The 24,575-nt window shown below is 39.5% G+C and overlaps 1 protein-coding gene across 2 annotated transcripts in view; it reads right to left on the minus strand.

The window, feature by feature from the left end:
• Positions 1–24,575, minus strand: part of DENND4A (DENN domain containing 4A) — an 86,952-nt gene that overhangs the window by 30,030 nt on the left and 32,347 nt on the right. For both annotated transcript variants that reach the window (XM_026673110.2, XM_087972927.1), the window contains 8 exons: positions 24,183–24,241; positions 21,545–21,689; positions 18,153–18,328; positions 14,497–14,597; positions 12,302–12,520; positions 10,208–10,353; positions 3,788–3,921; positions 1,649–1,784 (listed from right to left, as the gene is read on the minus strand). In XM_026673110.2, the coding sequence (XP_026528895.2) occupies positions 1,649–1,784; positions 3,788–3,921; positions 10,208–10,353; positions 12,302–12,520; positions 14,497–14,597; positions 18,153–18,328; positions 21,545–21,689; positions 24,183–24,241 (1,116 nt within the window). The remainder of the gene's footprint in view (positions 1–1,648; positions 1,785–3,787; positions 3,922–10,207; positions 10,354–12,301; positions 12,521–14,496; positions 14,598–18,152; positions 18,329–21,544; positions 21,690–24,182; positions 24,242–24,575) is intronic.

A 24,575-nucleotide genomic window follows, 5' to 3' on the forward strand; every position in this document is an offset into this window, starting at 1 on the left:
TTAGGTCTTGCAATCCCTCAGATGCACCCCATTTTAACATTCAATTTATTAATTTCATTTTTTTGCCATTATTATTATATCATTCTTAATTCTCATTTGCTTTGCCATTGTTCTATCACTCTAATACAGTATATACATTAATCCCAGCCTTCATTCTAAAATTAGCTTTTTAAAAGTTACACTTTGCTCCTTAGCATACTTCTTTTGTCACTAAAGTTTAATAAATTTATTTTAAGAATCATAGTTTTGGAATCCGGCCTTAGAAATTTTGCTTATCTATCATTTTTGCATAGCTATTCACTAAAAGCAACTCTGGGTAGCATACAACAAGCATTTGTTATTTGAATCTTGGCCAACAAGACCTAAAACAATAAAGAAATAGATAATTCAAAGTCAAAATTCAAGTCTTCATTGTTATGCAAATGGTGAAGTATTAATAATTAGAAATCACAAAACTCTACATGGCAATTGATGAAATTAATTAAATATATTGGTTGCTTTTCCAGACATAAAACCAACGGAGATAATACAAAAACTTAATTTCCAGGGAAATTTTTTTGTGGAAAAAAGAGCCTGATATAACAAAAGATCCAGTGAAATGTTTACTTGATGGGATACAATTTAAAACAATTATAACAAATTATGGAAGGAAATAAAATAAAACATTGAAAGATGGAAAAGTTTAAAAGTTTCCTGGCTAAGACTTATAGCAGCAATAAAAATAATTGTATTACCTGAGATGAACTTATTTCAAATGGCACCAATTCAAATCCCAGATTAAAACAAATTGCAGAATTGGTAAAGAACAATTAATAGATTGATGTGGAATGGGGAACAAGAAGAATAAGATTCAAAATTTTGCAAGTCATAGAAGGGGGAAGGCAAAACTAGTTTTTCCCAATTTCAGATTATATTATAAAGTATGCCATTTATCATGATGCCCGAATGAATAAAAATTCCTATTTGTAGAATATAAACTACAGAAAGAGAAAACTTAAACAATGGTTTTCACAGATATCAATGATATAAAAGAACAAAGAAGACAATAATATGAAGTGACAGAAATAGAAAATTCCTTAAAGGCAACGATAAATCCAACTATTTTACCACTAGCATCACTGTCAAATACTTCTGATTTCAAAGATAATGATGGCAAGAAAGATCTGATGACATATGTCGACATGATACATCTAGACTCAAGAAATAGACTAAAGGCACAACAAGAATTGCAAAATGAAGGAAGGAATCTAGTGTGGCTAATATATTTGCAAAGTAAAGTGATTTGAGACCCTGAGAAAGATGAAATATTTATACAGGATTTATACATTCACCAGGATGTACGTACCAATAAATTTGGGGGCAGAATGTTTCAGGTGAAATGCTTGTGTTTTACCTTTGTAATTCAGCTGACATAAGATAAACTCCACCTTAATATTATCCAAATTAGATTTTGAATTCTTGCTGACAGCTTGCTTAGATAAAATGTCTTACAGAAATTAAACTAAAGAAATGTAACATCTTCTTCAAGATGTTTATGTAGGCAAGTTACCCCACAGCAGCAATCCCATGAGATTTTACGTGCATCTAATTTGTTATTTCTATTTTCACCTGTGTTAACTCTGGATTATACCACAAATATAAAAATTACTTGTTTTGTTCTTCTGAACACTGGCAAAGGACTGTTTGGACTGCTGACTTTCGAAGACAATTTGCTGTTCTGTATCGTCAGAAGTCCTGCTGGCTGCTCAAATAAATTCTGCTTTAGTACCGGAAATCCATTGTAGCTAAAAAAAAAAATTAAAGCATACTTTTATTTACTTGTACTCAACAAACCCCTTGAAGGCTCTTTCATACTTTGCCATTAAGGTAGAATATCTGGAGCGTGTCTAAAATGCTTATTTCCCGACTGGACCGTATTTTATTTCATCTATTGTAGGAGACCACAAAGTTCCTGAGAAGGGCTGCTACTTAGTTGTTACTTATTTTTTACTGATGAACTTATTTCTAAAATGTACGTTACGTTCATATGTTATACAACATACATTTACTCTTAAAGAGAAACGCTTCCAAATTCTGAAATCCAGAAGTTTATATTGACATCACAGTCTTTCTGACGGAGTTTGGGGGAGGGAAAGAAAGACTTCTGCTGCTTCTGCTGCTTTCCTTGCATGAAGCCAAAAGTCTCTCCCCCCCCCCCCAAGAAAGGAGCTGGAGACTGTATCCTGCGATCCCAAATAAAGAACAATCAATCGGTAGGAAAACGGGGTGGGGAATTTTCCTGCAGACTTTTTGGGGGATTTTCCCAGGGTCTCTGGTCCATGGGATTTAAAATGATGAGTTTGGTGGTCCCTGAGGTAGAAGACTGGTCTCTGTGAGAATCAAAAAACATGGCCAATTGACCTGGAAGACACACCTTGAGGCTTTGAGGTCTCTTCATGTCATTGCTCAAGAACTAATTGCTGTTCGGGAAACTGTACTGTTACTTCAATTTCAGTATTTAACCAGGATGGTTTTTTTTTTTTTAATTTTCATGTGCTATTCAGACTGACAACTTCATTAGTATTGACCACATTTAAGAATGCAGTTTATAAAGCTTATTTAGTTTTTAGCGAAGCAGCAGAAAAAACAGTCCATGAAAATCGATACTAAACCATAGATTCATTTGGTAGAGAAAATTAGATGATGGACGAAAATGGGGTCTCAAAGTGGGTGAAAAACAACAGAAAAAAAAATACTGTCTGGGACATCAAATAATTAAATTCATTACGTGAGTTTTATCTTAATTGGTACAAGAGACTTGTTAGCTGTTGCTGAAGTACAATGAAAAGGCTCTTAGAGCCCAAGTAAAAAATACATTAGAAAGGCTATGCGCTGAAATTTTAAACCCCTTTCAAAATGAAGCTCAGTATAGAATATTCTGCAGTCATTCAGGCTGGATGTGGTACAAACCTGCTGCATATGACTGCAGTCTGATCATTGTTCATCGAGACAGCTCACTGCCAACCTCTGAAGCTGACATTCTAAATAGGTGCCTTTTCTAGGTGCAATATTCTAGTAGCAAATCCATGCGTAACTAAAATGTGCCCATTTACATCCACTAAAATGATTTGCAATCAAGAAGACGAAAACCGCCGTTAATTAAAATTGCTCAGCTGTAGAAAGCTGCAGGAAAGTTTTCTGCCAAGAAGGCTCCACTCCCATTTGCACCACCTTTGGACACAGATAAACCTCCAAGTGGCCTGAATGACTCTCTAAAAAGGATGCAAATGACCAGCTGTCTGCAAGGAGTATCAATCCTTCCATTCCACACCATCCTGTTCAGAGCGGAATAAGCTTCTTGGATGAGAAGCGGAAAATTTTCAAGGAAAAACCACCAAAGTCCAGTTGCCTCCTGAAAAGGCATCACTGGGGCAACCATGACTTGGATGACTGAGAACCCCTAGACTTTTAGCTATGCATTTTGGGATGAACACCCTTCAAAATGGTGTGGGAGGAGGAATGGATTTCCAGAGGAAAAATGGCAAGCTACAAGATCCATTTGCGCCACTCAGGTGAGCCTGAGGACACAGACAAACCTCCAACGACTCTCTAAATAAAAGGAGGCAAATGACCAGCTGTCTGCAAGGAGTATCAATCCTTCCCTTCCCCACCATCCAGTCAGAACTGAAGAAGCTTCTTGGAGGTGAAGCGAAATGTCTTCAATGAAAAACAAAGAAGTCCAATTGCCTCTTGAAAAAAAAGCACCCTTGGGATTTCACCGGGTGGCTTGAAAGGTCCCCAGGATTACCTGTACTGATATGGGAGTTCCTCTCCGTTGGGCAGATGAGGAATCTCTGGGGGTGTTACAAAGACGGTGTGCTCGCTCTTGTGGGACTCATCAAGTTCTATAAGCCGCGGGTCACCTGTCTTGTCTATATCCATCTGTCCAAAATAGATAAAAATGTATTATATATATTTCTTGCCAGGAAGTTAAGAACCCTTTATTCAATGAGCTTTTGCAAACAGTTGCCAGGATGCAGCTTAAGGGATAATGTTAAAAACCTCTATTAAAAACTATTTGATTTGTTGGTATTATTTGTAATTCGACCAATCTGGTGGAAAGAGAGGATAATCTCCTTTCTTGCATTCGTTTCTGGCTGGACTCCATCAGCTTGTTTTCAACACTTTTCTTTCAAAAGATACTTGCTCTGTGAAGAGACATGCAGTGTTTCTCAACCTTGGCAGCTTTCAGATGCGTGGACTTCAACTACCCAGAATTCCCCAGCCAACATGCAGAATGCACATTTTCAAAGTTGTGAAGTTTGAGAAAACCCCAGGCATTTGTGTAATTCACGCCTGGACATTGCACACCAGAACAACCAGACACAAGAACAGTTTTTTCCTCCATGCCATCACTCTGCTAAACAATTAACTCCCACAACACCGTCAAAATATTTACTAAGGCTGTATTACTGTTATTCTTCTCATCTTTCCTATTACCTATCTCCTTTTCTTCTTATGACTATAACGTTGTTGCTTGTATCTTTACGATTTATATTGCTTTATTTTGTTTCCTAATATGATTTATGTTGATTGCTTATTTAGTATCCTATGACTCTCACTGTGTTGCATCTTATGATTTATGATGAATATATTTTTATGATGACTATGATCATGATTATAGCTTTTATATACACTGAGAGTTTATGCACCAAAGACAGATTCCTTGTGTGTCAAATCACACTTGGCCAATAAAGATTCTATTCTATTCTATTCTATTCTATTCTATTCCTATTCTATTCCTATTCCTATCCTATTCCTATTCTATTCTTATTTCTATTCTATTCTATTCCTATTCTATTCCTGTTCCTGTTCCTATTCTATTCCTGTTCCTGTTCCTGTTCCTATTCTATTCCTGTTCCTATTCCTATTCTATTCCTGTTCCTATTCCTATTCTATTCCTGTTCCTATTCTATTCCTATTCCTATTCTATTCCTGTTCCTATTCTATTCTATTCCTGTTCCTATTCTATTCTATTCCTGTTTCTATTCTATTCCATTCTATTCTATTCTATTCTATTCTATTCTATTCTATTCTATTCTATTCTATTCTATTCTATTCTATTCTATTCTATTCCATTCCATTCCATTCCATTCCATTCCATTCCATTCCATCCCATCCCATTCTATTCTATTCTCTCTTATTCTATTCTGTTCTGTTCCCGTTCCCATTTCCATGCAAATATTTTTGCAATTGTTCAGCCTCTTTGCAGACACAATGTGAAGTTACTCTATTTATTTTGGATGTAGGTATTAATTTAAATCAACAAGCTTGTTTAGATGTGTTGAAGAACATTATACAAGAAATTCTATGTGCTACTTTTTTAAAGGCATTTTTTTCCACAGATCCTATGTCACTGAGTCAACATGTTTTCCTGCCAGCTGTAGAACTTGTCATCAATAGAATGGCACCTGGGGGAGCTGGCCCTTTTTCTATAGCATGCAGGAAATGTGCTTAATTTTCATAGTTGCTATGTTCATTCCTCTCAGGTGCCTGATAAGTAGTTTTCATGTTTGCAGCCATTAGCCCAAGGGGATTCTTGCAAAAATAAACGTTGCCGTCTTCAAAAGACTTCCACAGGCACACAGAAATTTTCATGGCTTGCTCTCAATGAGACTGAGAGCAAGCCAATGAATATGTTAATTACTTGGACAGATTACAAAATCTGTCTGAAACAAAATGGCGCTGAGAATAAACCTCGTTATATAAACACATTATGAATGCAAGCTATACTGAAGCTATAGCATCTCACACTTCATTATTCTATTTGTTCTTATTTTTCAACGCTCAGTGGAAATACCACATCGACCAAAAGTTCCCAAAGTATTAATACTTGAACAAAAATGGTCTTTGGGTCAAGATCACAAAAAAAAAAGAAAAGAAAAACTGGGAAACCAAAATAATATAATAGAAGAAAAATCGAATTGTCCTAAAGTTGGTTAACCTTCCCATCCAAAGAATAGACGTTCTGGTAGGTAATACCCTTGATGGGGAATTAAAAAAAAGATCTGGACTCTACATTGAAGAAGAGATTGACCTCAATGGTCTAGATTGGGGTCTTCAAACTGGACAGCTTTAAGACTTGTGGACTTCAACTCCCGGAATTTCTCTTCCGGTCTTGTTAGCTCAGGTATTCTGGGAGTTGAAGTCCACAAGTCTTAAACTTGCCAAGTTTGAAGACCTTTGGTCTAGATAATGCCATCCAAAGGAATGTTTTGATAATTTATCATGAAGTTAATCTATTCTTGGAACAGAGAGGTGGTAAATAAAGAGAATCCTTTGTCATCCTGAGCAGGAAGTGGCTATTTGACTCCACGTACTGTTTGCTGAAGTTCTTTATCCGAAAGATAACTCTCGTCAAGTGAAGGGATTTAGGTAACATCACGAGACATAGCAAGCCACATGATCCAGTTTTGCTCACCACATTACAAAAAAAAAAAAAAGATGTTGAGACTTTGGACAAAATGCAAAGAAGAGCAATTACACAAAAAATGCAAAGAAGAGCAATTAAAATGATTAAAGGTCTGGAGACAAACATATATGAAGAATGGTTGCAGGAACTGGGAATAGTCTAATGAAGAGAAGGGCTAGGGGTGACATGATAGCACTCTTCCAGTATTTGAGGGCCACAAAGAACAGGGGGTCAACCTATTTTCCAAAGCAGAAGACAAGACAAGAATGGATGGAAACAAATCAAGGAGAGAACCAACCTAAAACTAAGGAGAAACTTCCTAACAGTTAGAACAATTAACCAGTGGAACTGCTTTTCTTCAGAAGTTGTAGATGCTTCATCACTGGAAGCTTTTAGGAAAAGACTGGAAAGGCACTTGTCTGAAATGGTACAAGGTCTCTTGCTTGAGCATGGGGTTGGACTAGAAGACCTCCAAGGTCCCTTCCAGCTCTATTCTGATTGATTGCTCCATGGTTGGTGACAGATGAAATAGAATCTCGCCTTCCATAAAGACAGTTGAAGGCAACACGTCTAACAGGTTGTGATCCTGGCAGGAGAGTTATGCTGTGTTGCTTATTTGCTAGGCTAACGCAATCTTTGAAGGATGATTTCCAAAGCTTATTTTCTATGGCAAGCTCACTTTATATGCAACACGCACCAACTAATCTCCAGTCACTTTCTGTTCCTAGGTTATGCTTGAGGGACTCTAGCCAGATCTATTCTGTCACTTTTTTCCTGGAGGGAAAGGAAGAAAAACATAAGTTTTTTTCTGTCTACCAAACGGAGAGCAATTATGATAATACACACACATATGAAATTTCTCCCTCTCAGAGTGACATATAATGTGTTGAAGCAAAACAACAATAGTGAAGTTTTGCTGATGTTTAGGACGATACTTTATCTTTTCAATTTATACTTTAAAGAAGCTGGAGGCTAAATAAAATAAGTAATATTTTAAAGTTAATACTTTGGCGTAAGTTTCCTTAGACAAAATCCTTCCTTCTAAGCCTACTGGCATTAGAGTCTAGAAATGATCCTTATTTAATCCTTGTTTAGTGACTACCTCATTTAGTGACCATTTGCAGTTACTTCAACAGTGATGAAAAAGCAACTTTGTGACCAAACCTTGCATCTACAACCTTCACAAGTCCCAGAAGGCAAAGGAAAGCTGAAGCAGCACAGTGATGGTTTCACTTAATGGCTGCTTCACTTAACAATCGAGTTGCCCATCCCAATTGTTGCTACACAAGGATTATCTGGATCGCTCATGAGAGTAAGAAAGGAAAGAATCAAATTGCAGAGGAAGGTTAACGCGTAACATCTCACTAAATTTAACATCTTGTCAGAAAATCTGTGCCATAGAAAGTTTGATCTAAAGAATCTCTGAAAAAGCCATTTCACAAGAAATGTTATCAAGATGACACTTTAGATCTAAATATGCACACAAACTTCAGATGCAATACGAACACAAGCATGCCTTGGATAGATCAAGACAAAGAAATATTTTGACAAGTACAATGTGCAAATCTCCTCTATCAAGAACCGTGGTGGCGCAGTGGTTAAAATGCAGTATTGCAGGCTAATTCTGATTGCCGACTGCCAGCAGTTTGACAGTTTGAATCTCACCGGCTCAAGGTTGACTCAGCTTTCTATCCTTCCGAGGTCGGTAGAATGAGGACCCAGATTGTTGGGGGTCATCGGCTGACTACAAACTGTTTAGAGATGGCTGTAAATCACTATGAAGCAGTATATAAGTCTAAGTGCTAGTCTATTCTGTTCTCTTCTCTTCTCTGGCCATGGTTACGCAGTGGTTAGAATGCAGTATTGCGGGCTAACTCTGCCTACTGCCAGGAGTTTGATCCTGTCCGGCTCAAGGTTGACTCAGCCTTCCATCCTTCCAAGGTTGATAGAACGAGGACCCAGATTGTTGGGGGCAAAATGCTGACCCTGTGAACTGCTTAGAGAGAGGTGTAAAACGTTGGGAAGTGGTATATAAGTCTAAGTGCTCTAGCTCTTGCTATTGGAAGAGCAACCAGGGTTTGTGCAGGATATCAGAGCCTCAAATGATTGAAGCCAGGGCTGTAAGGGATAAAATGGGTTCCTTATGCGAATGTAAGGCTTGGTTAATAACGGTAACAGGGACCAGCAACTCTGTTACTAAGTGACATCATCATAAATTAAAGTATGATGTCCTGTAATGATGCAGGATTATAACAGCTCTGGCATTTTGCGTTGCTATGGTTAAGCATATCGCCATGGTCATTAAGTGAACCCATGGTTGTTAAGTGAACACCATGGTTATTAAGCAAACCCATTTTTGCTGTGAGGTGTTCTTTCCGAAATCCAGAAGTAAGCACCACTTTCAACAAAAGCATAAATCAGAGTTAGGAATTGAGCATAGCTAGTTTAGCGAAAAGGTATGGTATGATAGCAGTATTTGCAAGGCTGTGACAAAGAAGAGGAAGTCAACCCATGTTACAAAGCATCCAAAGGCAAGACAAGAACAATGGATGGAAGCTAATTAAAGAGAAATCCAACTTAGAACTAAGGAGAAATTTCCTGACAGTGAGAACAATCAATCAGTGGAAACAGCTTGACTCTAGAACAAGGGTCAATTCAACTTCAAACTTGGAAAGTTTAAGACTTGTGTGCTTCAACTCCCAGAATTCCTGAGCTAACATGACTGGAAGAGGAATTCTGGGAGTTGAAGTCCACAAGTCTTAAAGATGTTGAGTTTGAAGAACCCTGATCTAGAAGTTGTGGGTACTCTTTTATCAGTGGAGGTTTTTAAGAAGAGACTGGACAGCCACCTGTCTGAAATGAGATAGCTTGAGCACGGGGCTGGACTAGAAGACCTTCAATGTCTCTTCCAATTCTGATATTTTATGTTCTATTCCTCCAGGGAAAGATTGAAGGCAAATGAAGTCCAGGCAAAACAAGAACATCATGGCTTCAAAAATCTAAGGAACTGCTCTGGACAAAATTCAACAGCACTTTTTTCATACGGCTGTTGATAAAAATAGGATCGCCAACATAATCGCCAACACCCGATGATGATGGATATGGCACAAGAAGAATAATGTTCTGTTTCTTTCACTGAAGACTTTACAAGTAGGAGCTAATAATCTTTCTGTTACCCAACCCAATCTTCTAGGCTGCTCTGAGTTCAAGAGAGTCTTGTATTCCCTTGCATCATGCTTCAAGGCAACCTTTCTCTGTCCGTTGTCCTCCAGATATTTGGGTAATATCTCCCTGTATCCCAAGCAGACATGCCCAGATTGGGTAAGATGAGGAATGTCCTCTCCTAGACCAGGGGTCTCCAACCTCAGCAACTTGAAGCCTGGTGACAAAGTAGACTTCAACTCCCAGAATTCAGGCTTCAAGTTGCCAAGGTGAGACCAGCCAGGTAATTCACTGAAGTGGGGGAGAACAAAAGGAAAAGGTCAAGAACTCTCTAGAAGCTAGTATGGACATCTCCTCCCTGCTAGCTCAGTGAAAGTAAGAAACAGTCATACTTTTCAAAACCAATTAACGAATAGAAGAAAAGGGTGTGTGTGTAAATTACGTCATTTCTTCTTTAATCAATATGCTTTTCTTGCTAGACACTTTGGCAACTGCAGCCAGTCAGAGGTGGGAGTCCCTTTATATTGTAGTGAGTCTTTGGAGCAACAAGTATAGTCAGATATGGTCCGATATCGTGACTCGCAAAACACTTACTTTATTTACACAGTCATCAAAAAAAGCGAGGCTTGCATCTTTATCACTAACAAAAGAGCATTCTTCAATGAAGCGAATGAACATCTGGGTCTTAGTCATCATAGTATAAAACTTTTGATGTGAACGATCACGGCTTTTCAAGAATCCTGTAAGATTAAAAACAAAAACAAAAAACGATGTTGTAGATCCCACTAGCAGAAAAACAAGGAGCAACTTATTCCATGAACAAAGAAAGAAATGAAATTAAACACAACCAATTAAGCCATATCCTCATTAAGCCATATATAGTTTGATCTATGTGTCTTTGTCTGAATGGGTAGGAGGGTGTCTATGTTTTGTGTTAACATAGCCACCCAGAGTCACTTATTTTGCAAGATGAGTGGCCATATAAATTAGATAGATAGATAGATAGATAGATAGATAGATAGATAGATAGATAGATAGATAGATAGATAGATAGATAGATAGATAGATAGATAGATAGATAGATACCGTGTTTCTCATATAATAAGGCCGGGTCTTATTTTTTTTTTGAGCCCTGAAAAAATGGCTAGGCCGTCTTTTCGGGGGTGACTTAATTCCCCCCCCCTTGCATCTTCGGGCGGGCGGGCGGCGATGGCTTGGATGTTGACCTCGGCGTTGGTGGGGTACTTCGTATTGGGGTCAACGAAGGCAGCACCATATCCGGGTGTGCAACAAAAGAACTTCCTAACGGCAAGCCCCCCCACCATTCCCCCCCCCCCCATTTCGTATGTTTTAATATAGGGCTTAATTTGGGGGGAGGGGCTTAATTTCATTTCATGCCTATAAAACATGCTGGGACTTCCTATTGGGGGAGGCCATATTGTTGGAGAAACAGGGTAGATAGATAGATAGATAGATAGATAGATAGATAGATAGATAGATAGAATAGATATAGATGACAGACAATCTAAACTGAGCGAAATATTCAAATATTTCCAGATTCGCAATAATCCATTTTGGATACATGTTTCTAGTATACTAAATTGTAATTTGCAAGTTGAGTATTAGGACAGAATCATGGACTATTCCCTTCATTATCAGCATGTTAATCCTGATTGTTTTAAATCATGTTTTCTTGTTTCTCCTATGGCTTGCCACTGTTAACATCACTTTTGATGGTGGTTATGTTTCGGTAAACTGGGATTTAACAATCCAGGAATTTACAGGTCACTGAACAGTTCCTTGTAGTAGGTTGATAACTGGAGCATATGTCAAATAAATAAATCAATAAAGTAATTGACTATCAATGACCAGCAATAAACAGATTATACTTTCATAAGGAACATACTGGATGTTATTGGCATTTTCACATGATATTTAAACCCATTTTGTTTTAACTAGGTTTCTAATGTCAATGATACTTTGGCCAAAATTTTTGTCTCACTTATTTTGAAAATAGTCTCTGCTCTATTTTAATGAGAAAAACGTTTCATTTTGTAATCTAAAGTCTGAGTGGCGTTATTTATGTATTTATTTAAATGTATTGGCCAGCCAACTTCAGTGGACTCTGGGAGGCATAAAAAACGAGAGAAAACAGAAAAACAATTAAAAACTTTGCCTCAATAGACGGATATTTAGGTCTGTCGTGCACAACTGCCACTTAATACTAGAATTGATCAAATTCATCAACTGGCAAATGATACATAGATTTGGAATGCCAAGATCAGACGTAATTGCAGAGAGTTGAAGAGAAGCAATGTGATTTTTGCATGATGTTTTGTTCATATTGGGGTGTCCATAGCACCAAAACGGTGGGTGTGACTGGAAAATCCAAGCCCCACCCCCTTTTTGCATATGTACAACACACATTATAAAGGGGCACAGTTTTGACCCACAACTGCTGATGCCACAGACCTCTACAAATGCCCCTGGGACACTGATACCTAAATCACCCTTTCTGTTTCAACCCAGCCTCTACGTCAGCATTTCGCAACCTGGGCGACTTTAAGAGATGTGGACTTCAATTCCCAGAATTCTGGGAGTTGAAGTCCACCCATCTTAAAGATGGACTAACCTGCTCCAAATCTCTAGCCAACTTGTATGCTACAAATACAACAGGCTCTGGTTTACCTTGCAGTTCAAAAAGAGAGCTTGCATCGGTTGCCGTTTCTGAAGGGGCTTGTGTAATAGGCCTTAGGTAAGACCTGTAACCTTTCAGGATGGAAGCCATAAAAGTGAGAAATGCCTCTTGGATTTCTACATCTAAGAGATGCAGCTTCGAGCCTGATTGAAAATCGTAGTCATTCATAGCCAGCTCCATTAAAGCATCGTCTCGGGGTCTTTGCTGCACTGTGGATTAAAAAAACAAACACAAAGTAAAAATGCCAAAACATGGTTATATTTATAGAATGATGGAGGGGGAAGGGACTTTGGAGGTCTTCTAGTCCACCCACCGACCCCACTCCAGCAGGAGACCCCATACCATTCTGGACAAATGGCTGTCCAATCCCTTTTTCAGCATTCCAACTAACCAACTCCAAACCAATAAACTCCGAGACTGGCTGACGCTCTTCTTAAAAGCCTCCAATTATGAAACATCCACAATTTATTTACATATTAAAACTTATATGCCACCTATTTTACTATTATACAGCAATTCTGGACAGCTTACAGACCATGTCCCAAAGGTGCTTTTTTCAGGAGGCAACTGGACTTTCTTGTTTTTTCTTTTCACTTCTGATCCAAGAAGCTTCTTCTGTTCTGACTGGATGGTGGGGAATGGAAGGATTTATACTCCTTGCAGACAGCTGGTCATTTGCATCCTTTTTAGAGAGTCGTTGAGGCCCCTTGGAGGTTTATCTGTGTCCTCAGGGTCTCACCTGAGTAGCGCAAATGGTTCCTGTAGTCTGCAATGAGATGAAGAAGCTTCCTGGATGAGAAGCGAAACGTCTTCAAAAGAAAAATCAAATAAAGTCCAGTTGCCTCTTGAAAAGGCACTTTGGGACAACCATGACCTGGATGACTGAGAATCTCTACAGACAATAGAAATAGAAAAGATAATATAAAACCATTAAAAATGAAAGAAGATTAAATATTAAACTATTAAAGATTATTAGTATTGACTGCAGTATTTCTTTCTCTGCTGCCAGGCAATCAGTCAGCGTTCCAATGAAACTCCCCATTCCATTCAGCACTCAAGAAATAAAATTCATTCAAGTAAGAATATGGCTTCCAGAGCTGACACTGATCTCACATGATCTGTTCTCACTAGATACATTTTGCCAGCAGTGAGAAGTCCATCACTGGCCTTCTCAAACCTGCAGGACAGCTGATTTGCACCCAGGAAGACCCAGGCCCACCCCTTCTTCATCCTAGGGCACGCAGGGAGGAAGAAATAAGGAAGCAACGTGAGTTGCGTGGTTTACGAGGGAGAAAAGGGCCCTGATCCCCTTCATGGGCCGCAGCTGGGAAGACTGTTTAAAAGGGCAAACTGTGCATGGCAAAGTTGCTGGAAGCAAAGCGTGAAATTATTCTGGTTTGTCAAGTCTTATCTGAGTTCTGGCTGTCCTCCCATTTCATTATCTTTTGATGTCTTCAATCCCTTATCCTGTCCTGTCTCGTTAATTGCTGCACTGTGGTTTGTGTTGGGTTTTATTTATAATTTATGTGTACTTTGAGTTTGGATGGAATTCCTTCCCTTTAAAAACTGTTCTTGGGAGAGTGTTTTTTTCTCCAGCCGATGATAATTGGACATTGGAGGCCAAGTTGGAGGAATTAAAGGGACTTTACTTGTTGCTTTTGTGCCACGCCCCGGGCCATCACAACTTCTCAGCATTTCGTTCCACCCTTCTCTTCCCCTCCCTGCCCCAGTTTATTGGCAAGTTGAATAGCGACAGGGTTTGAAAGAAGCAAATCGATTCTATCGTGACACACAACATTCAAGGTCCGTGTGAGGACTTTCTAAATCTGAGCTTCTCAACCTGGTCCACTTTAAGATGAGTGGACTTCAACTCCTAGAATTTGGGGAGTTGAAGTCCAACCCTCTTAAGAGTTGACAAGGTCGAGAAACATTGCTCTGAGGATTTAAATAAAAGAAGTGGGATTTTTTTCTTTTAAACCTCACCCAGGGTTTCAAAGAGAATGACGCATCATGCAAATGATCTGCTGGGGCCTTCGGTGCTACTTCCCCAACGCACAAGTTCCTTTCTGTATAACCTGAATCTAATTTCCCTCCGCTTCTCCTCAGCATGAAAAAGGGTTTCGCTATCATTATGAACCACAACCACAACACACACACAGGCTCTTCTGGGCCCTCCTTCACTTACATGCTGCCAGCTGCTGATACAAGTGGTTTAGAGTGCTCATCAGCTTCTTACAAGGCTTCTTTGGCAAGCTCTTCCATGCAAGCGTTCGCTTATCCCCTGGTCTGGAATCCAAAGAGAAATGTTAGGGATTAAGAGCCACAATGGTGGGGTGGTCAGAAGGGCAGAATTGCAGGCTAACTCTGCTCACTGCCAGCAGTTCAATCCTGACGAGCCTCCAGGTTAACTCAGCCTTCCATCCTTCCGAGGTGGGTAAAATGAGGAGCCAGATTGTTGCGGGCAAGAGGCTGACTCTGTAAACCGCTTAGAGAGGGCTGGAAAGCACTGTAAAGCTGCATATAAGTCTAAGGGCTATTGCTATTGCTAACTCTGCCCATTGCCAGGAGTTTGATCCTGACCGGCTCGAAGTTGACTCAGAGCTTCCATCCTTCCAAGATGGGTAAAATGAGGAGCCAGATTGTTGGGGGCAATAGGCTGACTCTATAAACCACTTAAAGAGGGCTGTAAAATCACTGTGAAACGGTATATAAGTCTAAGTGCTAGTGCTATTGTTATCTGTCTGTCTGTCTGTCTGTCTGTCTATCTATCTATCTATCTATCTATCTATCTATCTATCTATCTATCTATCTATCTATCTATCTAATTTATCTATTATCTATCTATCAACTATCTATGGTGTCTGTCTGTCTGTCCATCCGTCCATCCATCCATCCATCTTTCTATCCATCTCTCCCCTCTCTCTCTCCTCTCTCTCTATATCTTTCTTTCTTTCCTTCCTTCCTTCCTTCCTTCCTTCCTTCCTTCCTTCCTTCCTTCCTTCCTTCCTTCCTTCCTTCCTTCCTTCCCTCTCTCTCTCTCTCTCTCTCTCCCTGTCTATCATCAACTATCTATCTATCTATCTATCTATCTATCTATCTATCTATCTATCTATCTATCTATCTATCTATCTGGGTGGTACAGTGGTTGGAATGCAGTATTGCAGGCTAATTCTGCTGACTGCCAGCAGTTCGATCCCAACCCTCTCAAGGTTGACTCAGCCTTCCATCCTTCTGAAGTGAGTAAAATGAGGACCCAGATTGTTGAGGGATAATAGGCTGACTCTGTAAACCGCCTAGAGAGGGCTGGAAAGCACTGTGAAGCGGTATATATAAGTCTAAGGGCTATTGCTATTGCTATTCATTGTGTTTCTCAAATATTTGGTCAAATCCGAGCATCAGAACTCCCAGAAGTGTTTTCTGCTTCAGTACTGTCAGCCGAACTTAATTCAGTGGAATAGGAATCTTCAAATAAGAGTTTCAAGGAATCACAGAATCATAGAACTGGAAAGTACCCTGGAGGTCTTCTAGCCTAACCCCCTGCCCAGGCAGGAAGTATGTTTTATTTATTAAATGTATAAACATGTTAGGGTTATTTGATTCCTGAAATCTATACCTTTCATCTCTGATAGACAATTATACGTTTAGTGACCATTTGAAGTTCCAACAGCACTGAAAAAAAAGGCACTTGGGACCGTAGCCACATGATCAAAATTCAGATGCTTGGCAACCGACCCATATTTATGACGGCTGCAATGTCCTGGGGTCACGTGATCCCCATTTGTGACCTTCCCACAAGCAAAGTGCACGGGGAAGTCAGATTCGCTTAATGCTAACTGCGTTACTAACGTAACAACTGCAGTGATTCACTTAACAACTGTGGCAAGGGAGGTCTCAAAATGGGGCAAAACTCACTTAACAACTGTCTTGCTTAGTAGCAGAAATGCCGGGCTGAACTGGGGTCCTAAGGCTACCTGTATGGTACAATTTCGATTAAAAGTAATTATCTACTTCTGCAAGGAAATCATTTCTGTACTCTAGAAGGGGAGCTAATTTCTGCCTCAAGTAGGGCTGGTTGGGAGAAAACCAGGATGTTTCAGAGGCAAGCAGGGAATGAAGAGTCAGAGAGGTTATTATTAAATTATTATTATTAAATTTATTGGCCGCCTATCTCGTGGTTTGAGGCGATTCTGCTTTCCCCTTCCTGGCATCATTATTTCACCAATGAGTCTTCCAAAGGTAATGCAGATAGGATGACAAACTGCAACAGGGAGGTTGCCTCCCCACCCAGGATGACCCAGCTAATATAAATAGAAGAACTAAATATGAATATTTATTCCTTTCCTTCCGGGATGCATGCACTCTGGGTTTTCTGGGTGAAGCTGTTTACGTCCTCAGCTTCTGCAGAAAAAAATTGCTTCTTGACTTGGCAGATTCATAAAAGGAAGTTCACTGTTTTCTGGAGCACGTGGCTATTGCTTGGTGCAAATGACAGATTTAGTTGAGCAACAATACCCTTCCTTGGGGTATTGGTTCTGTCGAGAACTCGACACCCTGTTTGAAATTCTCTAGCTCTCTCATTCAATGCTCAATTTTTAGATCTTCTAGGTATGTTTGGGGCATTTTTAAGAGTGGATATAGCTTCCTACTAAAGCCCCCTCTGTCCATCCCACCCTAAAAGACTACAAGGGACAGGAAAAAGCCCTTCCAGTGAAATTATGGTTTTACCAGTACATGATCATGATCTTCAACTCTCCCCACCAGTATCCCACCAGTATAGTCAATGGGGAAGCCTGCAGGGTCCTCATTTAGCGATCTGTGTAGTCCCCGTTAACAATAACAACCTGCCTAAGTGGCCTGGTCAGGTGGTTTTTCCACTTACAACCTTGATGTTGTAAGCCGTGGAGTTTCCAGTCCCAATTAGGGTCATTAAATGAGGACTATATATACTGTACCAAGAGTAACCCCAAATACCAAAACTGATATCCAAGTTCACAAGGAGTTAAAACTTTGAATAGATTAGAATTTGTTCATGAAGACAATTTCCTTCACTTTTACAGACACATTTTCCTTGCGATTTTTCCTTTTGCTGGATTTTTCCTTTTAAATCCAGATCATCAAGTTGTATTTCATCTTAAGAAATATTCTTTCACCCCAAAGATTTCAAACTTTTTGTTGTAATAAAGCTTTTCCAAAGTACTAAGAATAATGGAAGACAATCTGCTAAGCGTTTAAAAGATTAATTTGTACACGGACTGGCAAAAACAAATTGCTGAGGCGACCAATATGTCTTTGTCATTCACTAATGCACTGTTCCTGTAGAGCAAAGCAGTAAAAGAAAACAAACAGATAACAGTCTTTACATGAACATTTATCCTCTAATTCTAGTTCAGCATGAAACTATTAAGAAAAGGGCCAATTATTCTCTCAATCTCACTTTAAAGCTAATGCCAGTTTATCAGTCTCTCAATCTCAGTTTAAAGCTAATGCCAGTTTATTTTACAAGGCTATTGCAACAACATGAAATGGATTACAAGCACATGCGAAATAATTATACAGTATTTACTAAATGCAATTTGCCTCTATGAGAGATCTAATATCCAAAGATTAAATGCTTAGCTTCAAAACAATGCTTTTTTTGCGGACTCAATTTGCAGATTCAACTGTACGTTTTTCTACTGCTGAGTAAACAAGGGACATGCGTGCAAATATGAACCTTAATTCCCTCCTCTGATAAATAATTTAGCAAACCCAGGAAAATTAATTTAAAAGTCTGCCCTCTGAATTACATATTATCCAAAAAAATAAATAAAAGCCAGCAAACAAAGCTCTCCCAATACTTACTGTGAAATGGTGTTTGTATCTAGGTCAACACAGCTAACATCTGGAGGAGGGTCATAAAGATCAAAATATCTGGAATCAATTCCCACTATGAATGGACACGGTGCGCTCAGAACATCCGCCAGGGCGAGAGGGCAGAGAGGAATGTACGGGCACGGCCAGTGGAAAGGAAATATCATCTTTCAAAAGAGAAGAACAAACATGTTGAATGCAGATAGCCAGATGTGCTTCAAGAAAAACAGGGTGGACAACCTGTAACTCTTGAACTAATTTCAACCCATCCAAAAGAGATGATTTAGACCAGAGGTCTCCAACCTTGGGCCACTTTAAGACCTGTGGACTTCAACTCCTAGAATTCTGGGAGTTGAAGTCCACAAATCTTAAAGTGGCCAAGGTTGGAGACCCCTGCCCAAGAGAACATGTTCTAATGAATGTCTATAGAGGTCCTCAGGCATCCAGGTCATGGTTGTCCCATAGGTGCTTTTTCAAAAGGCAATTGGACTTCCTTTAAGCTTTTCCTTGAATATGTTTCGCTTCTCATCCAAGAAGCTTCTTCTGTTCTGACCTGACCTTCAGTCAGAACAGAAGAAGCTTCTTGGATGAGAAGTGAAAGGTCTTCAAGGGAAAACAGAGTCCAGTTGCCTTTTGAAAAAGCACATTTGGGATGTTCTACCGAAGAAAAAGAGGGTCTCAGACAATAAGCAGCTCAAAGGATCTATACATTCTTGTTATTAGGAGATAGCTCATTCATTTGACTGATTGTACCTATTGATCCACGACCGAAATAAAGTAGAATCTGTCTGATTCTGCTCAATCCTTCATGGGGACTAGTCTATCATGCCTGGGAAAAGTTGTTTCTTGACAAAAAAAGGCTGTCTGCCTCTGAAGAAAAGGGAACACTCAGTAACCATGTTCTACTTTCAGTACTAGCCATTCCTTCTTTTTAAAATATTAATTAGGCCAATGGATAGATACAATTGGGAAGTTCTCATCAATAAAGCACTTGAAATGATAGTATTACTAATAACCCATGATTATCGATTGATATATGACATTTATACCTGACTTTTCATCCACAGAGGATGTTTTATTTATCTCTTGTTAATGTGTATGAAATGGAGAACCTTTGACAAAGGACAGTGCTAATGACCTGAACTAGATGAATAGTACGGCGGCGCCATCTGTACAAACATCCTCGGGAGATAAAAGCAGAACAAATAAAATGTTTAAAAGATGACACTCAGCGTGAAATGGAGGGCAGGGGGGGGGGGCTTTGTGCTAGCTCAGTGGAATTTTTGACTTCATTCCTTTGAACAACGGGCCGCCCTACCCCACTCCACAAATGGGTGTTTGGGCCTCGTGCTCAGTTTGATCTGCAGCTGAGCAAAACACTCTCAAATCCACCAGCCAAAGAATTTGGCAAACAGCTGTGGATCCTAGACCAGGGAGCAAAGGCCCATCAGGACATCCAAATGACAGAATTGGAGATCTTTTGTCCAACCAAGCAGGAGACCTTATACCAGGGGTCTCAAAATTTGGCAACTTTTAAGACTGGCAACCGGCTCCTGAAGGATGATACATTAATAATATAATATGACGTGGAAAGTCGATAATGTAATATGTAAACTTTAAAGAGGAAAAGACTTTGTGCACAAGAAATATGTACCAACTGACACACTGTATAATTGAAAGGTTTTATTTGTTGTTTTATGTTTATGTTTATCTATGTTTGTTGTTAAAAATAAAAAAAAGACTGGTAGACTTCAACTCCCAGAATTGCTCAGCATAGCTGACTGAGGAATTCTGGGAGTTGAAGTCCACCAGTCTTAAAGTTGCCAAGTTTGGGGACCCCTGCCCTATACAACTCCGGATAAATGGTTGTCCAATTTCTTCTTAAAAACCTCCAATGTTGGAGCATCCACCACTTCTGAGGACAAGCTGCTCCACAGATTAATTGTTCTCCCCATCAGGAAATGTTTCCTTCCTTCTAGGTTGGATCCCACTTTAATGAACTTCCACCTATTATTTCTTCTCCTGCCTTCTGGCACTTTGGAGAAAAGATTGACCCCCTCCATCTTCTTTGGGGCAGCCCCTCAAATATTGGAAGACTGCTATCACATCCCCCCCAGTCCTTAGACTAGACATACCTCGTTCATGCAATCATTTATCGTTACCAGATCCACAAATCCTATTAGGCCCCAAATCCTCTATAGCCCATGTCAAATTTAAATAAAATAGAACAGGTAGTCCTTGACCTACCACCAAAATTTCCATGGTTAAGCAAGGCAGTTGTTAAAACAGGCTGGGTGTCATTTTACGACCTTTTTGCCACAGTTTTAAAGTGTATTACTATAGTTGTTAAGTGAATTATGAGGGGTTTTTTAAAAAAACAAATCTGGCTTTCCCCATCGACTACGCTTGTGAGAAGGTCGCAAAAGGAGATTTAGAATTTAGAATAGAATAGAGCTGGAAAGGATCTTAGAGATCTTCTAGTCCAGCCCCCTGCACAAGTAGAGGAAACTATACTATTTCAGACAAGTGACTGTCTAGCCTCGCCTTAAAAACCTCCAGTGATGGCGCGTCCATGTTTTCTGAAGGCAAAGCTGTTCCACTGGTTAATTGTCCTCACTCTTAGGAAGTTTCTCCTTAATTCCAGATTGCTTCTCTCTTTGATTAGTTTCCATCCATTGTTTCTTGTCTTGCCTTCAGATGCTTTGGAGAATAATTTAACCCCCTCTTCTTTGTGGCAGCCCCCCCAAATACTGAAATACTGCTATCACGTCCCCCCTAATTCTTCTTTTCTTCAGACTAGCCAGACCCAAAACCCTCAGCCGTTCTTCATAAGTTTTAGTCTCCAGGCCTTTGATCATCTTAGTTGCTCTTCTCTGAACTTTTTCCAAGGTCTCAACATCTTTTTTATAGAACGGTGACCAAAATGGGTTGCACTATTCCAAGTGTGGCCTTACTAGGGTTTTATAAAGCGGCATTAATATTTCACGTGATCTTGATTCTATGCCTCTGTTTTATACAACCCAGGATTGTATTAGCTTTTTTGGCGGCGGCTGCACATGATCCTGGAATGCTGCAACCATCATAAATATGAATCAGTGGCCAAGCACCTGAATTTTGATCATGTGACCATGGGGAGGCTGCAACAGCCGTAAGTGTGACAACTGGTCATAAGTCTCTCTTTCTTTTTTTTCCAGTGTCCTTGTAATGGTCACTAAACAAAGGGTTGCAAGTCAAGGACTACCTTTTATAAATTATAAAAATTGATTTTAGAACCCTGAACTTTAAAAGATATTTTACAGCCAGTTAATTTGGGGTATGTGCGTGTGTGGTTTTCTGTTCATCTTAATTGTAAAACACTTATTTGAGAAATAATCACAACTTACAGAGACCAGAGCTTCGGTTACGCTGGTGAGGACCGAAGGGCGTAAAGAGTGAATGAGGATTTTATGTTCTGTCACCGCAAAGACTAGAAGATTTACAGCATTCTCAGGTCCCAGATTCTGCAGAAGAGCAGAAAACTTCCCTCCGCTATTAATCAAAGAAAAAGGAACAGGAATAAATACCACAAACGGCATCTTTTTTCCCCCAGGAATTGAACCACGTTTCTCCCCAATGTTAGCCCAGCATCGAATGACTCAGCACAAGAGTATTCAATTACTAGTCTGAGTAATGCTAAAATTACACAGCACAAAATAGATTAAAAGCAGTTTTTCCATTTGACGCTCCATTAACTTTTAAATAAAGTTGTAGAGTGAAGTTTGCGAATTAACATGTGCGCACAGACGTGGTTCACTGCAAACAAGTCATTCGAGATCAAACAAACCAGACATGATGGAACCCTTCTCACGTGCTCTGAACCTGGTTTCAATCTTTCCTGCTTTCAAAATAACTTTAGGATTCACAAACCAAGAACAAATTGTCATCTAGCTTTCACTGGTTTCCTCAGCTTGACTGGAAAGTCACACTTCCCATTTTTTTTAGTGTGTTTGACCTCCTTTCCTGGAGAAAAACCGCAAACCAGAAATTGTTTTTCGTAATGTTTATTTATTTATTTGCTTCCTTAATACATCTGTCAACTGCCCCCATCCTACAGCTCTGAGTAATCTACCACAAAATGAAACAAACCGGAAACGATAAAGCAGCATTTCCCCTAGTGGGCCATTTTGGGATTGTGGACTTCAGTTCCCAGAATTCCACCGCCAGCATGGCCGGCAAGAAGAATTCTGACAATTATAATATATAAGGTTTGTTATTTGTATTTAAAAGAAATTGTACCCAGACAGTACACTGCCATTGTGGATATGGAAATTATATATATAGTAATGGAAATTGCACAATAAAAAAAAATAATAATAGAAGAAGAAGAAGAAGAAGAAGAAGAAGAAGAAGAAGAAGAAGAAGAAGAAGAAGAAGAAGGAGGAGGAGGAGGAGAAGAGGAGGAGGAGGAGGAGGAGGAGGAGGAGGAGAAGAAGAAGAAGAAGAAGAAGAAGAAGAAGAAGAAGAAGAAGAAGAAGAAGAAGAAGAAGAAGAAGAAGAAGAAGAAGAAGAAGAAGAAGAAGAAGAAGAAGAAGAAGAAGAAGAAGAAGAAGAAGAAGAAGAAGAAGAAGAAGAAAGAAGAAGAAGAAGAAGAAGAAGAAGAAGAAGAAGAAGAAGAAGAAGAAGAAGAAGAAGAAGAAGAAGAAGAAGAAGAAGAATATTTCTGACAATTGAAGTCCCCACCCCTCCCTGGAAATGGCCAATGTTGGGAAACACTGAGATAAAGTAAGCATCATATAGTCCTTGACTTACAATTGAGCCCAAAATTTATGTTGCTTCACGAGACTTTAATTGAACTTTTTGCCCAATTTTACAACCTTTCTTGCCCCCATTGTTAAGTGAATCACACAACTGGTTGTTAAGTGAATCTGGTTTCCCCCCCCAGTGACATTGCTTGTCAGAAGGTCACAAAAGAGGATCATGTGACCTCGGGACACTGCGACTGTCATAAACAGGAGCCGGTTGCCAAGCGTCCGAATTTTTATCACGTTGCACAACGGTCCCAAGTGCCAAAAACGGTCATGCCACTTTTTTCAGCATTGTTGTAATTTGGAATGGTCACTAAATGAATGATTGCAAAGCCAAGAGCAATCTGTACGACAATGACAACTGTTGCAGTTATCTCCACTGTCACATGATCAAAATTCATACAGGTGGCGACTGGGGTGTATTTATGACGGTTGCAGTGTCCTGGGGTCATGTGACAAGCATAGCCAATAGGGGAAGCCAGATTCATTTAATAACTGTATGACTGACTTAACGACTGCAGTGATTCGTTGAATAGCTGTGGCAAGAAAGGCGGTAAAATGAGACAAAACTCACTTAACAACTGTCTCACTCGGCAATGGAAATTTGGGGCTGATTGTGGTTGGTAAGTGAAGGACTACCTGTGTATGGGGGCTGCCTGAATAAGCAGGGGGGAAAAGCAAGGTAAATCCAGGTGCAATTAGAGAGGAATCTAATTCTTTCTTGATATATTTGTCAACTCATAAAACATTTTCTATGGTCTTTTTAGAGTTGCCAACAGAAAGAGAGGGGGGAGCAGTGCAGCCGCTTGCAAACAGAAAGTGCATTCCATAAATGTTTACAAAGATAGTTTCTAGGTGACCGAAGTTTCTGCCACGCACAATTCTAATTGGAGAGCATGATTGATGACTCTTGGCTATGGATGTGTCCCATTGGAGAATATGAATTACAATACACCCAGGGGTTGGGGGGGAAACCAGGGTCAAGGGTGACGATGAATGATGTGCCTCAGAGTCGGCTACACCCAGGCAGTGCCGGCATGTTTACTCCTAATAAATCTTCTTTAAGTTTTGGAAGTTCGGCTTGAGACTCATGATTTAAATGGGGGTAACTGCTGGAGCCCTGACAATATTTATATATATATATATTTATTGTTGTGTTCTTCACTAATTTATAAATTTGTTTGTCCATTCCTCACATTACAGCACACATATACACACACACATATATTTTACTTGCCTCAGCGGTAGAGGTGATGATATGGGCTGACTAAGAATCAGATTATCATGGGGTGATAGCTATAAAACAATAAGAGTATGGTTTTTATATTTACCTGAAGATTTAAATATAAAGCAGTTTGTTTGCATAGATTATAGAAAACATATTGCTGTCACAGAATTAATACCGTTGCTGTAGGCTTGAAAAACATGATGGTTAAAATAGGCAGACCTCTAATGTTAAAAAAAAAGTATAAGGATATACTATAAAGAAATAGTTATTATGGTTTGACTCCAGAATCTCAAGAAGCTTTAAGCACTTTGCTTCTATTTGCTTGCACATTTTATAAAACTGGTTAAATAATTTATTACAGATGTCCTTTCCCCCAAAAAATCCCAGGGAATGCCCAGAAAA

Source organism: Notechis scutatus, chromosome 11, assembly GCF_049901735.1.
Source record: "Notechis scutatus isolate UNSWTSFEM ecotype Mainland chromosome 11, rNotScu1.2, whole genome shotgun sequence".
In the NCBI taxonomy this organism is placed as follows: Eukaryota; Metazoa; Chordata; class Lepidosauria; order Squamata; family Elapidae; genus Notechis; species Notechis scutatus.